This window comes from Ambystoma mexicanum, chromosome 5p (assembly GCF_040938575.1).
Source record: "Ambystoma mexicanum isolate Mex_15411 chromosome 5p, UKY_AmexF1_1, whole genome shotgun sequence".
NCBI classification, from domain to species: Eukaryota; Metazoa; Chordata; class Amphibia; order Caudata; family Ambystomatidae; genus Ambystoma; species Ambystoma mexicanum.
This window is the reverse complement of record NC_090930.1, coordinates 203,519,645-203,539,945: the sequence shown is the minus strand read 5'-3', so window position 1 is coordinate 203,539,945 and position 20,301 is coordinate 203,519,645. Positions and strand designations below refer to the sequence as shown.

General features: G+C 44.6%; 1 protein-coding gene across 1 annotated transcript in view; it reads left to right on the top strand.

Moving 5' to 3' along the window:
- COL4A5 (collagen type IV alpha 5 chain) overlaps positions 1–20,301 on the top strand; it is a 568,084-nt gene that overhangs the window by 272,063 nt on the left and 275,720 nt on the right. The window contains exon 22 of the mRNA XM_069612627.1: positions 19,760–19,852. Within this exon, the coding sequence (XP_069468728.1) occupies positions 19,760–19,852 (93 nt within the window). The remainder of the gene's footprint in view (positions 1–19,759; positions 19,853–20,301) is intronic.

The window sequence follows — 20,301 nt, the reverse complement described above, 5'->3', positions numbered from 1 at the left end:
GGCCGCAATATTATGCAGGTTCTAAATGTACATAATTCTGAGTAAAATGTAGAATCAGTGGAGCGGGAGTACCTTATGTAACATCATGTGCAACCCCCTCCATGTATGTTTAAATCTTTTAAGCGTCAGAATGAAGATTTGATGTGAAGGAGAAAAACACAGCTCCTGGATGCCAGGCATCAAAGAGACAGTAGAATTTACTTCTGGAATATGAAGTGCAGGGCTTTAATTGAGCTGGGGCTGAGACCAGGCAGTTTCCAAGAACTGCTCCCAAGCTGCAGAGCCGCTGGTTCTCCTTCTGTGATCCACTATTAATCAGCTGCTTTGATTTCTCCTGTGCGTGCAACTTTCCACGACCCGCGCTCCTTGAGAATTACTAGGTGAGCAATTGCCTGAAGGGAATGCATTTAGTGAAATTGGATGCCATCCTCCCTTCAAGCAGAGCAGCCGAAGTCTCATCACTGTAAACTCCGGCTATCCAACTAGGGGGTGTATATGGCTCATGATTTGCAGACACTTTACTGTAGGGTTATGGTTGTAACGGTCAGGAAAGAGGTTCTTTTTGCAGCTTTTCCTCTGTTGACGTCAGTGGAACCCCACAACCTTTTGCTGTTGCCCGACTCCTTATCTGACTCGTAAGTGAATGCTTTTTGCTTTACTTACCTTGCTTAGCTTATCTGGATTGGGGGCATTGGTCTGTTCCTTAAGCTACTGCTAGGTAAGATTTCCTAAAGTCCACTTGAGGTAAGACTTAGAAAACGATCCCAATGGTATACAGGTCCCCAACTCTTGGTATCAGTCTGTACTACTCATGGAACCTTGGTGGAGTGGCTGAACAGTCAGGCTTATCATAAGAGGAAGATGTGAGCTGTAGATAAGTACACTGAACCCGGTTAGTAAAGCAAATCAAAGAAACACACTAATACATTTATAAAAAATACATATTTATTACATTTACACAAGAGATGAGTTTAAATACTTAAATCATTAAACCAAAACACATAAGATTACATGTGGATGCTTTTCAAAGGCCACTGCTTAGTTTGTAGTTGCTTGCGGATACAATTGTTAGAGTTTGACACTCATTTTGTAATTTTTTGTTTCATTCTTTTTTTGCATTTAATTGAAAAACAATTTTTTTTAGCAAAACAGACATTACAAAAAATGAATTCCTAGCATCACTTCCTACATCTATTGGGAAGTTTCCCTGAGTTTGACACTAATGACAGTTCTACCATTTTATTGGTAATACTGCGCACTCGTGCACAGACAAAGATATACGTTAATTGTATTTAGTTAGCAAAACCACATAAGATAATACCCTAACAGTTGGTTAGTCAAACAGTAGAAGAGATTAAGGTTTTATAGATGGTTTTGGAGCAAACTAACGCTTTTAACGTCAAATTCCTAACTAGCAAAAGTCAGTTCGGAGAGGGCATAAAGTCTTACGAAGCAGGGAAACAGCAAAAGTTCCTGAGGATACCTTCAGTCTCAAGTTAAAGATGCTAAAATAATTGGCACAACAGTGGAGACCCTGTTAAAGGACGCATAAAGGAGCACAAGCTGCCAGCTTGGGTCAGAGGTAAGAGTGGAGAATCTGGACACCTCTTTGTGCACTCCAATGCTCTGGAACGACTTCTTGGATCAAGGTAAGCAATACCTTTTCAGGACACAGTACCTGTGGTCCGAAGAAATGCTTGTGGGCTGGATTCTCCTCTATGCAGCAGCGATCGATCCGGTCTCTGGATTCCCTGATCTGGTGACGAAAGGCAGCACAAAAAGTGGGATGTCTCAGCAGCAGTCTCGAGAGAGAGGACCTTTGCCACAGATATCTTCAGCTTCTCTGGTCAGACTGTGGTTTTGGAGCCTTTTCTGCAGCAGCAACAAAGCACATGATTCGCCCTGGTCAATCGTCTTCGATTCCTGGAGTCCTGCACTCTAGTGAGGGGACTTGGATGAGTCAGATTGTATCTCTGGAGGTTCACCTGGAGCTCAGCAAACAGTTGGACAGATTCACCCTTTTAAAGATGATGTACTGTAGTTGGGTCGGAGGTATCCTGGTATTCACGGTCTGTGGCTCTGGAGAGGCACAGCATCTCAGGAGATGGCTCAGGTTGTAGTTTGTCTCAGGACTGGTTGGTCCAACCAGTCAAAGGGAAGGAGTCATCCACTTTGGAGTTTCTCTGTTTCATAGAAAACGGGGTTGGGACAGAAGTGGTTGCTTCACAATGTTGCAAAGGGTCTGTAGGCATCTCTAGTTGTTTCTTCGGTTATTTCAGTTTCCTGTGGTCAACTTGCCCTTCACCTCAGGTACCTCAACGTTTATTCAGTTTCAGCACACACTCCTCTGCAATCTCTCTCAGCAGTTTACAGACCCCCTGTGGACCCCAAGACCCCAGTTTACAGACCTCCAGTGGGAGCTGGTTCCATTCACGTACTCAGGCAGACAAAGAGCAGCAGAGTGAAAAACTCATCCCCCACTTCCTGCCTGCCCAGGAAGGAACAGTCAAGGCTTCCAGCCAAAGGCAAAACACACACACAGATCTGGCCCTCCCAGAATGGTAGAAGAAGGGCTAACAAAGAGCAACCATGCTAGAAATTGTGAAAAAAGACAGGGCCACCAAGTTAGTACATAGGTAACCCACTTGTGCAGTACCGAGACTGTGAATACAGTCTGCGGTTAAAAGTAACACAATAGTTGGTAGAACACATCCACTGCCACCAGCCATAACTAGAAGGTTGTCTATGTCACTAATAGGTCACAGAAGCAGAGAGAAGGGGATACTAAGTATCCCCTTAACACTCCATTTAAGATGGTGTGTGCTAATCTCTCATAGTATAACCTTTTAGGAGGGATATAAGGTATGCCTCTATCCTTAAGAGCTGTAGTTACTCGAAGATAAAGAAAGAATCTCAAAGGAGAACCCAAAGGGTTCCTAGCAACACTGCAACACTGCTCATAAGAAGCTGTGTGCTTCAAAAGTTAAACACAGATGCCTTAAAGGAGATATGGCGGAAAGTAGACTCCATAGTAAAGGTAAAACACAGAGAACAGAGTTCCAAAAGACAGAGCCCATAAGAATGAATGAGTGGTAAAAGGTTCCACTCATTCAGTATAGAAAGAAACATGTCCCGAAGTCCAGCAAAATGTGCTGGGGGTCTCAATAGGGGAGGGGATGAAGCATAACAATGATTAATCTCCCTACCAGTAGAAAAGGATCCAGTTTCCTTTTGTGAGATTCTTTGTTATTTTTAAGCTGCAACCATCACCTTACTGTCAAGTGTGGCAGGGGTACTCTGTATCCCTTTTCCTTTTATTTTAGTAACATTTCTGTTACTTGCATGATGTGTCCAAGATGGGCTAGTGGCAGTGGATCATTTTATAGCTGTTTTTCCTTTTTCTCGGGTGCACTTTTGAATTTTACCGCATAATGACCAGTGTTAGGCAGAATCCTGTGCAGTTCCCTTAGGGAGCACTGCAGAAGATTAAGACTACAGCTATGAGCAATAAATCCCCTTTGGTATCAGTCTGTACCACAAAGATTTAGTTGGTAGCTGTGGCTAAGCAGTCAGATTTATCTCAAGAGGGAGATGAGCAGTATTCAGGGTTTACACACTACAGTACTATGGCACAAGGAAACACTGACCAAAGCTTTGTATTAAAAAGAATATATATATTTATTTTACACACTTCTAGTTCAACACATAATCACAGTTAATAAAGCAAGTTAAGATCAGTCAATAAAAAGTATATACAACTCCCTAGTTAAATTGTAGACAAGTTTGAGCAAGAGTGAAAACTGAGCAAAACGGCACAGTGAAAACCAAACACAAATGGCACTCTAGCAATTTCCCACAAGGGAGGGAAAGCACAGGTTATACAGGAATATCTTCTTACACAACCTAGCAACACTCCCCATATGTTTGTGAACAAGTTTGGGCAAGGCAGTACTTTAGCATGTATAATACTCAAATGAAAACCAAGCAAAATGGCACTTCACAAGTTTTAAAAGTGGGAAGAAAAAGGTGGTTATAAGAAGTAGGTGCACCAACACAGTTCTAGTTGAGAAGCAATCTAGAGAAGGCAGTTCTAACAAATTCAACCAGAGTCAATAGGCTTGTTGCAGAGTCAGTGGGACAGGGCAAAGAGCCCAGGAGCAAAATGTTCTTGTAGCTGCAGTCAATTCTTTGTTAAACGATTCAAAAAGATGGATGCAGAAGGTGAAAGACAATGTTAGCCGGTCAAGTGGCACAGCGAGTAGAGCGCTCGCTTTGACATCAGTGCAGAGCCTGCGAACGCAGGTTCGAATCCCGGCAGCGCCAAACTCAGCGTTTCATCCTTCCGAGGTCGATAAATGAGCACCACACACCGTGGGTAATAATAAGCAGCGCTCAGATACCTGAGGGTTCGTAGCGCTATATAAATGCCAAATTATTATTATTATTATTATTATTATTATTATTATTGTTAGAGGATAGGGGCGGCCAACCCAACAGTTAGGTTAAGGACTTAAAACACCTTTAGCACTACCACACGAAAAGGGCGGCCTGGCAGAACAAAGTACCTTAAAATGTAGAAAAGGCTCCTGCAGTGGCGGTTGTTCCTGGCAGTTCCTGCAGTTCGGAAGATCCAGCAGAGGAAGAGAGACTCTCGTCGTGGAGGAAGGTTCGAGTTACTGCACTGCCCAGGGATGAAACCAGCCGTGGTGCTGCCCAACCAATAAAAGGTATGCTCCTTTAAATCGCGGTCCGGGTGGACAGGTGCCTGGCTATCCGGTCTCCGAGTGCAGGGCACTGGCTATTCGACCATTGCAGGTCCAGGAAGGCGATTGGCAAACTGGTTGGCCCCACCAGCTCAAGGGAAGAAGGCTCTTGCAGATGGAGATCTTCTCTCATCGTGTGGGGAAAGGTGGTGAGACACTGCAGCAGGGCTTCACCGGTGGTTCAGTTGTTGCAGATGTCTTTGGCTTCTCTCCTCTTCGGCTTCTTAGTTCCAGTGGCAACGTCTTGCTCTTCCAGTCCTCAGGACCCTGCTTTTATGCAAAAAGATCCCTATTCATACAGCCTAGCTGTCACTCACACAGTGGAGTGGTCTTCTTGGCGGGTGACCCTCCAGCCTATCAGGGCAGAGTGCGACATGGGTTGCTGAGGCAACCCTGTCCAGGGGTCCTACTCCCCCTCCCACACCATGGATCCACCCCAGACTCAGAGGCACCGAAAGGAGGGCTTCTTGGCAGAAGCCTGCCAAAAGGACGAACAAAGGATCCCCAACCTGGGTTAGAAGTTTAGAGAAAGACACGAGAAAGAATTTATAGTTCTGGCATGGAAAACCTACCGGAGTAAAGTTAATAATAAAATAAACCGGCTGTATGTTAGAGGCTGTCAGTAAAAGTGGTAGCCTCGAACAATGGGAAACTCCCATAGGGAAATATTTGCGGTCGAATATTTTTGGTAGTAACCACTGCCACCAGCCAGAAACATTTGAGAGAGGGACTGTACGGTACCCTCTCGAAAATGAACACCAGGGAAAAACTATTAACCCTTCTCAGTACCTCCATAGTAAGATGGGTTGTACTGGTTTAGTTCATAAGAATTGACTAGTAAAGTCAATGGGGACTTTACATGCCTGGGAGTAGTCAGTTCCAGGGTATGGAGTCTATGTTTGGGGGTCACTATGACACCCCTGTGTCACTGCACTGAGGGTGCTGTGTAACACATGTGTATAATGATGGTTCCTATGAGGGTGAGATAAACCCAATAGATATGAAACACAAAAAAATAGCCTAGAACACACATAGCAAGATGCCTAAGAGTGGGAAAAAGAGTCACACTCTTAGCAGGAGAAAAAAACAAACCCTTCAAATCCAGCAAAGCTGCTGGGGGACTCTATAGGTAAAGAAATTAGCCATATAATGAGAATTCTCCCTAACACTCGCGCCCCCCCCAGACTAAGGGACAGGAGGATCTAATCCACTCCTGGATAAGTCTCTTACCTCTAGTCGGTTATAAACATCCCAGAGAGACCATCAGCATTTTGGTGGTGACATCCTGACCTGTGCTCAATGGTAAAATCAAACCCTTGGAGGCAGATTGACCATCTTAGCAGTTTTGGGTTTTCCCCTTTCATTTGCATCAACCATCTCAAGGGTTGGTGGTCTGTTTGAATAAGGAAAGTAGATCCATACAAGTATGGTCTAAACTTCTTCAAAGACCACTCAATAGCAAAACATTCTCTCTCAATAGTTGCCCACCTTCTTTCAGGTTCCTTCAGTTTCCTACTGATCAAGCAAATGGGGTGCTCCCTACGTTTCTCATCCAGTTGACTGAGGACTGCACCTATACCTATATTAGAAGCATCTGTCTGCACAGTGAAGGTTTGGTGGTAGTCAGGAGCTCTCAGAACTGAAGCTTGACAAAGGGCTTTCTTCAGGCTTTCAAAGGCCTGATTGCACCCTTCATTCCATTTGACCTTTTTAGGGAATTTTGGAGAGGAGAACTTATAGATCCATAGTTCTCAATGAAATTCCTGTAGTACCAAGTGAGGCCTAGGAAGGCTCTCACTTGGGTTTGAGTAGAAGGGGTTGTCAAATTTTGCACAGCTTCAATCTTGCTGAGCAAATGCCTTATTTCACCTCCTTCTATCTCATGCCCTACGTAGACCACTTTACTCTGACCAATTTGACATTTGCTTGCCTTTATGGTCAGATGGGCCTGTTAAATAGCCTGCAAAACATATCCTAAGTGGTCAACATGTTCTTTCCAAGTAGGGCTGAACACTGCAATATCATCCAAGTCCTCCATCCCATTCAGACCCTGATTACTCATCCTTTGGAATGTAGCAGGTGCATTCTTTAGTCCAAAAGGCATAACCTTAAACTGGTATAAGCCAACTGGGGTGGAGAATGAAGTTTTCTCCTTGGCATGGTCAGTCAGGGCTTTTTGCCAATAGCCTGACGTGAGATAAAATGTGCTGAGGAATTTGGCTGAACCAAGTCTATCCACCAGCTCATCTGTCCTTGGGAAAGGATGGGCATCGGTCTTAGTGACTGCATTTAGTGCTCTATAGTCCACACAGAATCTCAACTCCTTGGATCCTGCCTTTGGTACTAACACAACTGGGTAAGACCATGGACTAGTAGAGGGCTTTATTACCCTGAGATCAAGCATCTTGTTGACCTCTCCTTTTATGTGGGTTCTTACATTCTCTGACATCCTGTAACCCCTGCTTTTGACAGGTAAACAGTCACCAGTATTGATATCATGCTGGCCCCAGGGGGTCAAGCCTGGTGCTAGAGAAAACAGAGGGGCAAATTGATTTAACAAAACTTTGGACTCCTCCTGTTGCTCAGGTGTCAGATTAGAAGAGAGATTAACTCCTTCTACTTTCTCATCTAAAGGTTTGCCTCTGAGGAGGTCAGGTAGAGGTTCACTCTCCTCCTCCTCTTGAGCTGAAGCTAGAAGCAAAGCTCCCAGTTCTGGTCTCGCGACATAAGCTTTTAGACGGTTGTTATGAAAGACTCTAGGAGCCTTCATTCAGATTGCCTAGGTCCACCAGATAGTTTACCTCTCAAAGTTTTCCCACAATCTTGAAGGGTCCCATCCATTTGTCCTGCAAGTCCCTCTGCCTTGTTGGTACCATAACAAGAACTAGCTGGTCTTGAGCGAACTCAAACATGTTGGCCTTCTTGTCAGGCCAATGCTTCAACAGAGCATGACCTGCTTTCAAGTTATCACTTGCTTCAGCCATCATGTGTGACATTCTCCTCCGGAGTCCTATCACATAGTCAGTAACTCTGACTGGTGTGGGGGAAGGAGCACTCTCCAACCCCTCCTTGATCAGGGCCAATGGACCTCTGACCGGATGGCCATAGAAAAGTTCAAAGGGATTATAACCCACTCCCTCCTGAGGGACTTCTCTATATGTAAAGAGAAGGCATGGCAGTAGGAGGTCCCACTTTTTCTTAAGGGGATCCTCTGAAGCTCCTATCATGCTCTTCATGGTTCTGTTAAACCGTTCTACCAATCCATTTGTCTGAGGGTGGTATGCTGTTGAGAACTTGTAGGTAACTCCACGGGTTTGCCACATGGCCTTCATGTAGTGAGACATAAAATCTGACCCCCTGTTGGATATAACCTCATTAGGAAACCCAACCCTAGTAAAAATACCAAGGAGGGACTTAGCCACAGCCTGGGCTGTAAAAGTCCTCATAGGAATTGCTTCAGGGTAATTAGTAGCATTGTCTACTGCACAGGTATAAACCTGTTGCCTGAAGATGTTGGAGGATCAAGGGGACCAACAATGTCGATTCCTACCCTCTCAAATGGCACTCCCACCACAGGGAGAGGCACTAAAGGTGCCACATTTTTGGAGCCACTTTTACCTGATGTTTGGCAAGTGTGGCAAATCTTGCGATAAGTATCTACTTCAGCCCCCATTTTAGGCCAATAAAAGTAGAGAGAGAGCCTTTCCTTGGTCTTCTTGAAACTCAAGTGACCAGCCAAAGGTATCTCATGGGCTAGTTGCAAGAATTGGAGTCTGTTTTCTTGGGGCACTACAAGTCTCTACGGTTCACTATAGAAGAGGCCATCTTCCCAGTGTAACCTATACTTCCCAGGCTCTTGCCCTTCAAGCTGAGAAACTGCCTGGTGGCGAAGACCTTCCAGAGTTGGACATTCTCTTTGTCCCCTACTGAAGTCTGCCCTGTTGGGGCCACCTTCTGCCAGTAAAGACTGCAGCTCAGGATGGTCCACAGGGTCAAGCTCTACAATGCGTTCCTGGCCTTCTACTAGATCTGAGTCCTCAGGCTCTAGTTCAACCACACAGGGTTGTACCTCACTCTCAGCCTCAGCTGGAGGTGGAATCACAGGTGTGATTTTTGACAGCCTAGGAGATTTCCTGGTTGGAAGCACTGAAGTGCTTTCTGCTGGTTTCTTCTTTGAAGTCCTGGGCTTCCCCTTTGCTTCTGGTTGCTTTGAAATAGCAGTTAGTAACTCCAGTGGAGTAGGAGTGATTTATTTTTTCTATTATCTCCTCAGGAGAGCCCCTCAAGGTCCTATCCCTTGCAGGTCTGGTGAGCTCCTGCAATCTTTTGCTGGGAGTTCTGGGAGTACTTGACACTACCCCCAGTTCCTTAAGGTCATTCCCTAAAAGAACCCTTCCAGGCACTTCAGATTGCACACTAACAGGTATCCTCACAGTCATTGCACTGGATGAGAGCTGGCAATGGGGGAAGCATCTGCACAGGCCCTCCAGCTAACTTGGTGAGGCGCTTGGGTGCCTTAGCAACATCCTCCACCTTAAAAAAGATTCATCCACTACAGTTATGCCGGCCCCAGTGTCTCTAATGGCAGGGGTCTCCTGTCCATTTACTAGGACACTGTTGTTATAATACTCTTTAGTATTAGGAGGGATAGAATTATACACATCTAAATTCTGTTGTTCCCACAACCCTAGGTATACTAAAGATACACTAGATGAGACTCTGATGGGGTCTTCAGCTAGTAGTTGAAAGTTTCCACTGGCCATATGTACTAAGGCTAAGGAGACAGTGTGGACCCCTGAAGGTTTATCCTTAATCGGGATCCCCTTTCACATGATCAGTAGAGCCACAAACATAACATTTCCCAAATGTCTTTATGAATGGTGGCTTGTTCTGACCTCCTTCTGGTCTGGGACCAGAAGGTACACTAGCCTGATTAGGTTTCCCTTGGGGCTTAACCTTAGAATTTTGTTTGGGGGCCTCTTTGGAATTGGAATTATTTGAATTCTCTTTTTTGTCTTTCCTAGGCTGCTTTCCCTCATCCTTTTTCTGAGTGACCCCTGAATCCTTGTGAGCAGCCCTGTTGGCAACCCACAAGTCAGCAGTCTTAGCCAGTTTCTTAGAATCTAGTTCTTTTGAATCAGCCAAGTGCTGTCTGAGCTCAGGAGAGCATAGACACCAACATTACAAGATTTCTCATTCCTTCATAAGTGTTAACTCTGTAACCCTTAATCCATCCCTCTAAGTTCTTCAAACACTCATTTACCCAAGTAGCCCAACAGGTACTATCATGCTTTTTAAGGGTCCTAAACCTCTTAAGGTACTGGGAAGGCGGCTTCCCAAATCTAGCTATTAAAGCTTGTTTCACACATTCATAATCCATCCTATCCACCTCCCCCAACTCCATTACCACATCAGATGCAGCAGGGGTAGCCTAGAGAATAACCAGGGAATCAACTGATTCCCTGTGATATCTTGGAGCCCATGATTATATTCAAACATAGCTAACCACATACCCACAAGCATTTTCCAAAGACAATTTCTTCATCTCAAGCTCATGATTGAGCTCTAATTCTTTGAGCCTTAGTTCTTGATGTCTCTGTTCAGTTTGGACACTAATTCTTCAATTCTAGCTCAAGTCTCATTTTTTCTAGAGTGATAAATTCAAGACTTAATGTGGGACCTGACAATGGTCCAGTAGCCAAAGGTTGAGGCCTTTGAGCAGGCAGAGGTCCAGAGGGGGTGACATTGTTATCCTCCTCTTCCTCATCTGCTTCAACAATAACATTTTCAACATTATCATCCTCAATGTTTGCTACATTTGCTGGAGTAGTGGGCCCTACAGCACCACTATCCAGACTTTGTTTTTCTAACAGTCTATCAATCATTTCTGATTTCTTGCCTTTGACAGGAAGACCTTTCTGTCTACACAGATCCCTTAAATAATCAGCAGTATTAGTAAGGAGGGTCTCCTGGCTGGAACTTTCCATAATTTGACTTTGTTTAAAATAAACTTTTTGTGATTGTTAGCCTTGTGGTTCATTGAACCAAGGCACTAGCAGCACATTAAAATGTAAATCCAATACTTGTATCCTCGCCACTGGACATAATGATCATTTCAGTGCACATCCTACCTTACTTGTTTGCTCACTCAGTTCCTCAAGGGCTCCTGCACTGGTGCCCTGTTTTTGAAAATGCCACTGATTAGGCAAAATTCCTAAGAATGCATGATTCCTATCAAAAGTATCAGGTATTTAGCAGTAGTGGTAATAGTCATTTTTTCTTACCTTATTTCTCTTCATGCGAGCATTGACGGGACACCCGGACCGCTGTGATGCGACTGTCTGTGTTCCCTGCTCGTTTTTATTTTGAAAATGGTGCCATTTTGAGTAGGTATCAGTTTGTTGTATTCCCGTGCAACACAGACATTTTTTAAAATTGTAACAGACATGTGTGATGAAATTAAACAAGATTGCATGTATTCCAAATAAGCACATGAGTGGAATCATTTGTTTTGTCACTTAAAAAGGATGCAAAACTTTTATCCTGGAAAGAATAGTAGTAGGCTTGATCAGTAGGTGTTAGAGTCTCAACAGTTCATGTAGTGCCTTCCCAAAATATTCAGCGTGCCCACTAGGTTGAAATATTCAAGCGTGTCTCTTGTCAGTTCAGGAACTTCATAAGACATTGTTCATAATGATCTCTTAGTTTTAATCAGGTGTGTGGTGGTTGTTTCGTCATCTGGAACTGTATTTAAAATCATGAGATGGTATCTCATCATCCGTACAGTGTAATGGTCGTACCCCATGGGGGTTATTTGTTCAAAGAAAACATGCATAGTTGCACTCTTCATTCATGCCCCGTGGATGCAGGGAATTCACGCTCTCTATCCAAAGGGTCTCTTTTTGGTTCAAGAGTTTGATGTCACTGCTTGCATCTCACTTTTTCTCTCCAGTCTCCAGTATTTGGATGTACAGGCAAAAAAATATTTCTTTAAAAATATGCGACAGGCATCACTTCAAAACAAAGAACTCAGAGTGGGAACCCAAGCCGGGCTTTTTAGCTGTTTGGATTACCTTACCCGGACAAACATTTAGCTTATTCCATGTATAACTGCACTGTGCAAGTGGAGAATTATCTGGCATCAGGACCAAATAATCTACAGTACGGCATAAAGGACACTTGAATAACTCACATTTAAGTAAGCCGTGCCCGCTCAATCCCATCTGGAAATACAATATTTATTTATTTGTAATATTTTTGTAATGCCCAGACCAAAGGGTATCACAGCGTTTGTACAAATAGACATTGGTAAGACAGTAGAATAGCAGGCATTAGAAGTAGGAGAACTGGTTGAATAAGATATTAATAGCCAGGTTGTGACCAGTTGCTTGAAGAGGGTGTTGTTTTTTTTTTTACTGATAGACAGGGTAAGAAAGTTGCAAAGTATGGGGGCAGTGACTGTTAAACTGACACCTCCTGTACTGGACTTTTTGAATCTTGGAATAGTGAGCAAAGTACTTTGAGATAAGCAAAGAGCACATGCATGGCGTTTTAGGGTGAGGCTCTGTTAGGCAAAGTTTGAATGCAGTACCCTTTGGGAACACTACAAGCAACTATGACTACAGGTGTAAGCAAACCAACCTTTGGTATAAGTCTGTACTACACAGTTTTGGTTACGTTGCTGAGCAGCCAGGCTTATCTTAAGAGGGGAAATGTGAGCACTAATGATGTTACCCAGAGGTCTACAATCACAGGTGTTCAAATAAACTCTTACACTCAATGTTTCTTACTAAAACACTTATTAATTTATTTATCTGTTAGTTACAAAACATTCACTGGAAGGAGCCACTATATATAATCACACACAAATATACTTCAATACTGTACACTCTAATTTTCTGAATCAGATAAGACCCTATTGCAATGGCCCACAAACACAATCTATAATCACAGCTATATATTTTAGTAATAAGGGTGCAGGGGACATGAATATCTTACTGTAGCATTCAGAATACCTTTCAAGAGGAGTAAAAGGCAAAGGGTATTTAGAACATGAAAGGTTACAATTATTCTTACAGTGCAAATATTTAGAGTTCACCAGAAGTGTCAATTCAATTCAATAGGCTAGGCCAAATTCAATGGGCTAAAGTGTTGGATAGGATAAAGCAGTTCTGGTAGATAAACGGAAAAGTCTCTGCAAAAGTTCTTAGGAATAGTTTGTAGCAAGAAGAATCATATTTTGGGTCACAAGCTGATTAGGCCTGTGAGTTGCGAAGTTTCAAGCACTTTCACCGCGAGCGGTAAGTACTCGAAGTCTGGTTTTACAGTACCATACAAATGAAGAAAAAGAGGCAGCTGATGACGTCTGTTCCTGGCAGTTCCTGGAGATCTCGTTGTTACTGAGCCTCAGTCATGGGGACAAGAGGGAGGATGTCGGGGGACTCCTGCACTGCACTTGAACAGTCAAAAAGCTTGGCAAAACTTCAATTCCGGTGGCTGTAAGTCTAGCACACAAACTGGTATCCTTTTCCCTGGTTATTCGGTTTCCTGCAGCACTCTGAGGATATTTCAACCAGCTCCGAGATCGGTGTCCAGGTGGTTTACTAGTGAGTTGATTGGTCTCACCAACTCAAAGGGAGAAGTCGTCCTTGCAGGGGCTTCTCTGTTGATACGAAAATGGCAAGATGGTACTGCAGCAGGGCTTCACCGGGCAAACCAATGGTCCAGGAGTTGCAACAAGCGTCCTCTTCAAGTTCTTCTTCGGTTCCTTCGTCCAGTGGTCAACTCTGCCTTCCAAGCCAAGAGACTCACCTTTTATTCAGTTCTCACCCATTCATTCCAGCCTAGCCGTCACCCACCCAGCAGGGTGGCTGTCCTTGCCGGACACTCAGCCAGCCAATCACGCCATAGTGCATTCAAGTCTCCTAGGAGACTAAGCACAGGGACTTTGGGGCACCTCCCTCACTTCCTGCCCACCCCAGACACTCGGGCAACAGAGGCGTTCTTCACTCCTGAAGCCCGCCAAGGGCGAATGAATAAAGGGACCAAACCTAGTTTTGTGCTCAGAGACAATCTCTAGAAGGACCTTTCCAAAAAGAAATGCGAAAAAATAAGACCGGGACCTGTTTATATAAAGGGGGCTCAGCCGCCATCTTGAAAAACATGACTCCCACAATTTACTGTTACCGGAGCTACGAATAGTTTGCAGTCGGGAAAAATCATGGTACTTCATTGTAAAACCACTGCCACCAGAGGAAAGGGTATCTTTTAACTGCTACATAAGTATCTAGACACAGGGTATACTAAGTAACCCCTCCAGCACTTCTATTGTAAGATAGGGTGTGCTGGGTGTAGGAATTTAAACCACTAGTAAAGTTAATTGCACTTTACTTACTCTGGGAAACAGTAGTTTATCCCAGAGAAGGTATTTAAACCTTGGGACAGCCTAAAAGGCTTCCCGGTGCCACTGCACTCAGGGTGCTGTGTGACACAAAATGAAAAGATGATGCCTATGCAGTTGGTTAGACTCCATAACCAAAGAAAACACAAGAGTAAAAACACATTCAAAATACATGAGAGAGTGGGAAAAAGGGTCACACTCTCTCCAGGTAAAAGAACCAAGTCCTCATAATCCAGAAAAGTTGCTGGGGGTCTCTAAGGTGAAGGGAATTAGCACATTTTTGCGAATTCTCCCTAACAGGCTCTTGTTCAAGTAGCTGGGGGCCGCATTGTAGATGCAGTGGTGCGCCAGTCTCAGGGTTTTAAACTCAATGCAAGCTTTGATGGAAAGCCAATGAGCTGTAATGTTAACTGAGCAGCGCAGACCCAAGGCTGCGCGGAAGGCTTCATTTTGGAGGATCTGCAGCTCAGCTCGGTGTGTTGAAGTGCCTCAGAGGAGGACATTACAGTAATCAAGCTTGCTGCTGATAGCTCTAGCGAGCGTGAGGCAGTTGGCGGGGGAGAGGAATTGCCTGCAAAGTGCTATGAGTTTGGCAGTATAAGCAGTGGATGAGGCTAAGGTCATGGGTTTGGCATCCAGATAGACCTGCAGGGTTTTGATGTGTCTGAGAACAGGGATATAGGTTCCTACAATGGAGAAAGCAGAGATGGGGGGAGCTTGCTGAGTTGGATTGGGGGGCCCACAATGAAGAGTTCAGTCTTATCACCATTCAAGCAGAAATTGTGGGTTAGTAGCTCTGGTGAAAAAGTGCACAAATAAAAGATATAAAACATGGCAGAAAAATATCCACTTTCTCCGGCTCATACTAGGCACTTTGTAAAAGTATCCAAAAAGCCATTACAGAAGAAATTTAAAAGGATGCAAAGGATCCTGACCATACCTCACTTTAAGGAAGTGGGCCTCAAACATTTTTGGCCTGGGCCCCCCCTGAGCAAAATTTGGGCAGGCCGGCCCCTCCCCAAAAATGCCAAATGGACAGTATGAACGAATAGCTAAGCACTATTGCATGCCGTCACTGCACCCTACTCCCAGTATAATCCCTGGGCTCCCCCATCTGCTCCAATCACAGTCGCTGGGCGCCCTCATCCCACTGATACCCAGTCCTTGGGCTCTCCCCACCCCATCACAGACCCTGGGCTCTCCCCACTCTGCTCCCACCACTTTCCCAGTGCTCCCGCCCTGGGCTCCCCCAAACCCGTTCCCAACACAGTCCGAGGGTTAGTGGAAGCTGGTGAATTAGGGGCATAAATATTTCCCACAAAAATGCCATGGCAACTGAGCGCAGCAAGTGATCCGGAACCAATCAAGGCCGGTTTAGGGGGGTTTCTCACCGTGAATTCTTTTTAAAATAATGGGTTAAAATGTTGCATTTTACAGCATACTTTAAAAAAAAAAATGGGTAAAAAGCCATACTGTTTGCAATTGGTCCTGGGGGGCAAGGGGGAAAGCATGGTATTTTTGTCTGGACATCTATGATAGATATCCAGTAAAATAAATACCATCCCTGTCCCCTGGGCTCCACAGCACCTCGGAAGGAGAGCTGATTTTGGCAGGTGGGCAGGGGGATTGTGCAACAAAGGCATTTTTAAAATGCCTTTGTTTTACAACCCTCCTTCCCCCATCTACTCCCACTCACCAAAATCAGCTCAACAGACCAAAACAAACACACAAATACACACACACATTCACACAACAAGTACTCTATCATTCATACAAGCACCCATTGCCAAACACTCACTCATAACACAAGCATACACGCATTCATATACATATTTGAATAAAAAATAAATCAACATAAACATACCTTCTGCAGCGGCCTGCGTGTGGTTGCTGAAATACCCCGCTCCAGGTTGCTTTGTCTGTATGTGCGAGAAGGCGCAGGAGCTCCTCCTCGCACATACAGACATGCAGTGCCCCAGCCAGCATTTCCAATGAGCTATGCAAGGCTGGCAAAGCAAAAAGCCCCCAGCCTTGCATGGCTCAGTGAGCATGTGTGGCTGGGGACTGTCAACAATGTTTCCCTTTGACAGTTCAGCCAGCCCAGGAGCACTCTGTTAGGGAGAATTCTCAGAAATGTGCCAATTCCCTCTACCATAGAGACCCCCAGCAACTTTGCTGGATTTTGACCACTTCATGTTTTTAACCTAGAGAGAGTGAGGCCCTTTTTCCCACTCTCTCGTGCATTTTAATGTGATTTCTGAGCTTTGTGTTTCTTTTGGATATGTAGCCTGACAAACTCCATAGGCATCCTCTTTTACATTGTGTCAATCAGCACCTTCAGTGTAGTGACACAGGGAAGTCTTTTAGATTTTCCAAGTTTTAAATACCTTCTCTGGGATAAACTACTGTTTCCCAGAGCAGTAAAGTAAAATTGAATTTACATACATTTGTAACTTTCTAGACCCAGCACACACTATCTTACCATAGGGTGTTGGAGGGGTTACCTAGTATCCCTTTTGTCTAGCTTCTCATGTAACCTTTTTATGTTACCCTTTCCTCACTGAATGACTGGTGGCAGTGGTTTCCTTTTTACTACCATGGTGTGCATTTACCGCGGGCTGCGTTCGCAGCTGCAGTAAAGCACCCAAGGTTTGTGCCATTTTTTTCAAAATGGCCCCGGTCTTCTTTTTTCGCCATTTCTTTGTGGAGTGGTCTTTCTTGAGATTTACTCTGTGTGCCAAACCAGGTTTGGTCGCTTTGTTTGTTTTGTCTTTTGCGGGATTCACGAGTGAAGCCCACCTCTGGCTCAAGGGTTTCTGGGGTAGGCAGGAAGTAAGGGAGGTGCCCGAAACTCCCTGTGTTTAGTCTCCTAGGAGACCCAAATGCACTCTGTGATGATTGGCCAGCTGACTGTCCGGCAAGGACAGCCACCCTGTTGGGTGACTGACAGCTAGGCTGGAATGAAAAGGAGAAAACTGAATAAAAGGCAAGTCTTTTGGCTTGGAAGGCAGAGTCAACCACTGGACAAAGGAACTGAAGAAGAACTTCAAGAGGACGCAATGGTTTTCCCGGTGAAGCCCTGCTGCAGTGCCAATGCCAAGTTCGCATTGACAGAGAATCTCCTGCAAGGATGACTTCTCCCCTTGAGTTGGTGGGACCAATCAATTCCAAAGTAAGCCACGTGGACATCCATCTCAGAGGTGGTTGCATTTCCACAGAGTTGCTGCTGGAAACCATAGAGCCATGGAGAGGATCACCAGTTTGTGTGCGTTGCTTGTAAGTTGGCCAAGAGCTCCAGGAAGATCCTCCGGATTCCCAGGAAGCAGGACTGAGCCCCCTTATCAGAGTGCGGCACCTCAGAAGCAAGGAAAGTCGACAGCCAGGAACAGCAGTGTTGCTATTTCCGGTAGAAGCGAGGAGGTGAAACACTGAACAGCCACTGAAAGTGAAGTTTTCCAGTTGCAGGTTTTGACCATCCCAGTGCAGTGCAGGAGTCCCCCGATGTCCTCCCTCTTGTCCCCACGACTGAGGCCGAGGAACAGTGAAATCTGCAGAGCTGCACAGGAACAGCAGTCATCTGCTGGATCTTTTGTTCATTTTAAAGGTACTGTACAAAGTCTAAGAGAACAGCTTGTGGTCCTACATTGATTCATCTTTTTCATTAAAAGACTTCTAAAACATTGTGCAACGACTTTTCTACTTACCTGCAAAGAAGTGCTTCAGCTCATATAGACTTCTGCCTATTGACTTTGGCTTAGCCTGTTTCACTGAATGACTCTTATTAGGGGATCTGAAAGTATTTGCCTGCTTAAGAATAATTGTGGTATCTTGTTTGCTCTAATAATATTTTCCTTTGACTTGCTCTTAAAACTACTTCTGAATGCCAACAGTAATACATTAATGTCAACAGCACCCTAGCTATTGAAGTCCCCCTGTGGGTGTAGGTCTCTGCTGTATGCCACCCCAAATGTGTATTTGCTGATTCTGAATTTAAGAGAGTGTATAGTTTTGAAGTATACTTGTGTGGTGTTTTACAGTGCTCCCTTCTGAAGAAGGCTTACATTAACTGACTGGTAAATAAATGCATAATTGTTTTATCAAGAAACCCTTTGTGTAAGTGTTTACTTGAATACTTGTCATTGTGAATCTCTGCTTACTCCCCTACAGCTCACATTGTCCCCTCTTGAGATAAGCCTGGCTACTCATCCACACTACCAACCTGTGTAGTACAGACTTATACAAAAGGCTGGGTTGCTATTGCCAGGAGGTCAGGGTTGTTGTAGTGCACCATAAGGGTACTACACACAATCTTGCCTAACACACTCCCTCAACTGGAAAAAGCAGCTGAGGGAGTGCTCAGTGTTTCACTGGGCTGGCTCCTCGGTTCCTCCGTAATGGGTCAGGGGGGGCATTGGGTGGACGCCCCCTCACCCATTATGGATGAGCCGCCAGACTCGGGCTGGCCTATAGGGCAATGTCTGCACCTAAAATGCAAAATGCTAGTGTAGGCCAATCAAAATGGGGCACTTTTTTGGACAATGTGGGACAGTTTGATGAGTTACTTCACTATGCAGCTAGTAGTTTTGACCATTGTTGCAGAATAAATATTCTTTAAATATCCCAATTTGCTTACATTTGAACAAAAACACCCCTTTGGGTACTATTTAAACAGTCTGTGACTAAAGGAATGAATATCCATTTTCCAATGTAGCCGCTTTTTCATTGTTGCCTGAGACAGTGTTATGGTCCAGTTCGACAATTTGAGCCGCCCCTGCCCATTTCCACAAATCTAAAAAAAAACAAAAAAGGGGAAAAAAAGATGTATTTTTTGGGGGGACATTTCATGCTGGGCTCCCCCGCCCTGGCATGCGGTCGTGCCCCCATTGGGGGCACGCCCCACAGTTTGAAGACCTCTGTTTTAAGGTGATGTGTGCAATTGTAACAATACAAGAAATGCACAGAGAGACATAGGGCCTCATTATAAGTTTGCCGGTCCAGAAACAAGGGTGCCAGTAAGCTCACCATCACTTCCAGACCGGCAAACTACGTGTCTGGCTGACGTGGCTGCTGTGCCCGACAGGTCTGACCTTGCTGAGCGCAGTAGGCCACGGTAGGCAGACCGTTCACGGATGCGCCGCCACCGCTAACAACAGTGCCGGCGCTCCTTGATAGAGTCCTATAGGACTCTATGGGAATGGGGATTTACATTTTACCGGTGCCTGACTTCCCGTACCAACGGACTTGGAATCTCCTGCTGGCATCGGGAAGTCAGGCGCCGGTAAAATATTACAAGTCTGACGGCAACACTCAGGTAGCACTGGCAGGGTTACCGCCAGACTCGTAATGAGGTTAAGAGTCTCTGAGTACTGATAGTCTTATGGATTGTGTACTGGCCATTGATATCACCCTGAAAGTATACATGTTTTTCAATCTAAAACACAAATATATTTGTGGTCAATGAATGTGAAAAATGCAGCTACTTATAAACACATGTTTTAACATGCATTCCTTACATGTGATGTACAGGAAAGGGCTGTAAGCATTGCTACTCCTCACTGTGGATCCTGCTATTAACATGTGATGCATCTCTTTCTAGGGGAGAAGGGCGACACTTGCTTCAACTGCATTGGAAACGGCGGTCAACAAATTGCAGGAGAACCCGGCCTTCCTGGCCCACCTGGCAATTCAGGTGACAAACACTTGGACAGGAATTGTTCATCGAATAGTGTGCGCATGGGTATACATGAATAACATAATCAAGTATTTGCTCAATAGAGTGGACACTTAAAGGATCTTTCGCAAGCACACACTACACCCTCCACCACTTCTGGATACCTCACAAGGATTCCCACAGCTCCAATGAGTACATGTTTTATTAGTGAAGACCCAAAGTGGAAAGCAAGGACTTTACTTGTTAGCATCTAGTTGACACCAACCTACTAACCAGGGCTTGGATGAAAAAAATACAGAATATATTGTGTTGTGTATAGTTACTGTTTTTGCTTTTGCTTTTGCTTTGTGGGTTCTGGGGGTGTAGGTTAACACCTGTGTTAGCTATGGACCTATATCTTAAATATAGAGGACACAGGACAGCATTTTGACTAGGAGTGTTAAAGCCCAGGTTTATACTTTTTTGTT